Below are 3031 nucleotides of genomic sequence, written 5' to 3' on the forward strand. Positions count from 1 at the left end.
TTGAGTATTCTTTCCAAGGTCATTATGAGAAGATCTATAAACCCCAGTATTTGTAATTGGCTCATCTGTAATGATTGTCAGACACTTGAGGATAAACACCTACTTTTACTGCTCTTTAAGGGAAGTTAAGGGTACTAGCTGTAAAATGACTGCTGGTAGGGGGTAGAACTGTTTTTAGAAAAAAAACAGGAGGAAAGATCCAGCAGCTTCTGTTTAAGGTGTTTTCTAATTAGTAATTTTGAGTAAACCTAAAGGCCATATTGCAACTATTTCTCCAATGACTGCTCCTAAATGTGAGGATGGGATGTATATTTAGATAGTGGCTGCCAGTATTGCAGCTCTGGGCTAAATCTGTGATAAAGCCTGTCACTGCATTAAGCTTCGTCTGTGTGCCCTGACTCCAGCCATTGGAGTGGGGGAGCAGTTTGACAGGTGCAAGTGTCAGTGTTGCTGTTTGCTGAGCAGGCTGGAGGTTAATGCAGATGGTGCATGTGAGAGAGCATTGGAAGGCTTCAAATATAACCACAGGATGATTTTGATCAACTTTGATTACACTCATGGCTTGTCTGGCTTCAGCTTAGACAACACCCAAAAACCCCTGAGCTTCCACATAGGTCAGCTCCCTTTTTGGTGAAGAAAAATACAGGCTGCTGCTGGATAGTCTCAGTTACCAGGCTTCGTTGTTACAAGTGATAACTAGTGCCCTGTGTAGATGCATGTGGGACAGACTACAGAATTCACCTACGGTGCAGTTAACTGGGGTGAGAATAAACAGACATGAGCCATAAGACCCGCAATGATCAAGTACACAGGATTTAGGGCAAGTAAAAATGTTTTATATTTCACAGATTTGTGAATTGCTCTAGTTTAGAACATTCTGTTTAAGTCAGCTGTAGTCGACAAGTTAGTTATCTATATACAAAATAAATGCACAGTACGTGCGAAATTTAACATTTTCCTGCTCATTGCAGTCTTAAGTCAAATAGCTTATGAATAAATAAAATAAGATTAAATTCAAGAGCATTCCTTCACTTATTTGTATAGCCTGATGTAGCAGATAGGTAAGTAGCGTAACATCCATACTGCTACAGCGTTCGTGGTAAAACTGAAAAATCCCTTAATGTGCATCACTGCAGTACTGAAATACAATCAAGGTGAAATGCATCATGCATAGAAAATGAGCTCAGGTATTTGTCCTCCTTGTACTCCAGTTCCATTAGTGCTGTCCGAGGAGCACTGGAACTGGAAGGTCACTTTCCCACACTGCACTTCAGTCATTCCCTCTTGCCCAAAGTAACTGAGTTCATTTCCATCAAGGATAGCGCTCACGTTGTAAAACGTGTCTTGCTCAACCTGCACAGGGTGTTCAAACCACACAGAGAAAGTGTTACTGGAGCCATCGGAGGTAAACTTTGTCAGATTTTGAGCAAGGACAACTCCCAAGCGCTTCAGTTCGATTTTGACGCTGTATTCAGCTTTGCCGCAGCTTGACCCATACAATCCCAGTCCTGCTATAAATATCCGTTTGTCTACGGCAAACTGAATACTGTCACACCGCCCTCGGTACCTCCACTGATTGCTGCGATATGCAGATGACTGAAACCGATGGCATCGCTGAGGTACGAGTCCTTTTCTTTTTGTCAGCGGAAATTCTAGTTTGGGTTTATTTGCGGCCGTGTACCATAGGAATATGTTGTGAGTTTCCTCTAGGGTCAGGATGTCAGACTGGGCAGCTCCATTGGCAAACTCTTCCAGAGTCATGGTTGGAATCCGCACCAAGTACAAAGCTTTTCCTAACACGTTCCTCTTGTTGCGCGGCGTAATCGGCAGCCCTTGTCGTTTGCATTCAGCCTCTGCCCAGTTGAGAACAGCCTCGAAAACTACCACTTCCTTGGTGTTGAGTGCCTCCCGGGTTACAATGATCTCTAGTGTTTGTTGATCTATCTCACAGAAGCCCTCTGACTTCAGTGCCATTTCTGCTTGAGCATCAATCACTTCCCAGCAGCGCTGCGTCAGCTCTGGCTCCTCGAAGAGCCTGCTCTGAGACAGCAGGACACAAGCGTTCTTCGCTTCTAGACTGGTCTCCAGAAAATTGACGCAAGCCTTTGCTAGGGCTGGCACGATGTACTTCTTGGCAGCATACAGCGTAGCCAGAACCGTGTCAGCTTCCAGGTCTATTTCGTCACTGTACATATATCTAGATGGGAGGGGAAAAAGAGAGGTTTTCAGGGGAAAAAGAAATATATATAGGACACGAAAGATTGATCCATAGTCATCTTTGCTGGCAGCGAATCCAACATTCACTATTTGTCAGCACATTAAGGAAGCGGTAATAAGCGCATATTGCACAAGGCCAATTAAGAGATGTATATTTTTATAAGCTACTTTGATTCTGTCCACGTAATTAGTAGACTTGCAGTGGCCACTTACTTTAATAGGATTAGAAAGGCTGCAGGTTCCACATCTGGTATATGGATTTCGGATTTGACCTCTGCGAGATCTCCATAAAACATAGCGTAGAAGACAGAGCTACCAACTGCCAAAACATACTGGAAAATAAAAGAGAGAAGCCTCAGTAATACGTACTGGTAATATCAAAAGCCAGCATGCTCAGCTAAGAGCTACACTTAGGGAAAGTTGAAAGCTGCAGTGGAGGCAGGAGACTGCCTTAGACTGTTCCTTTTAATTGCAGCGTATGTGATTACTTCTGGGATTAGAAGAGAGCTGTAATTAGAAAAAAAAAAAAAGTGGAACCTAGTTGTAAGGCTGGGGGGAGGCGATATGCACAGCAGCACTAAAAAGCAAAAAAACTATCTGCACAAACCTTATGGGCAGGAACTTTCTTGGATGCTCCCGGCGGGCCCACGATGAAGTGAACGTCAGCCATGAGTTCGTTATTGAACATCAGCGCGTTCCTGCAAGCGAGGGGAGGGGGGAGAAGCCCCGTTAGCGGCGGGCAGCCCCTCACCCGGTGCCCCAGCTCCAGTGGCACGCCGCCGCCCGAGCCCCCGTGGGTCCATCCCGTCCCGGG

The 3031-nt window shown here is 45.0% G+C and overlaps 1 protein-coding gene across 1 annotated transcript; it reads right to left on the reverse strand.

Moving 5' to 3' along the window:
- Positions 1 to 814: 814 nt before the first annotated feature.
- Positions 815 to 2911, reverse strand: BTBD6 (BTB (POZ) domain containing 6). Its single transcript, XM_010154875.1, has 3 exons — positions 2825 to 2911; positions 2431 to 2549; positions 815 to 2197 (listed from the first exon to the last, which is right to left on the reverse strand). The coding sequence occupies exons 1-3, from the start codon at positions 2903 to 2905 to the stop codon at positions 1165 to 1167; spliced, it is 1233 nt and encodes a 410-aa protein (XP_010153177.1). The 5' UTR covers positions 2906 to 2911; the 3' UTR covers positions 815 to 1164.
- Positions 2912 to 3031: the final 120 nt, after the last annotated feature.

Source organism: Eurypyga helias, unplaced genomic scaffold (assembly GCF_000690775.1).
Source record: "Eurypyga helias isolate BGI_N326 unplaced genomic scaffold, ASM69077v1 scaffold18737, whole genome shotgun sequence".
Lineage (NCBI taxonomy): Eukaryota > Metazoa > Chordata > Aves > Eurypygiformes > Eurypygidae > Eurypyga > Eurypyga helias.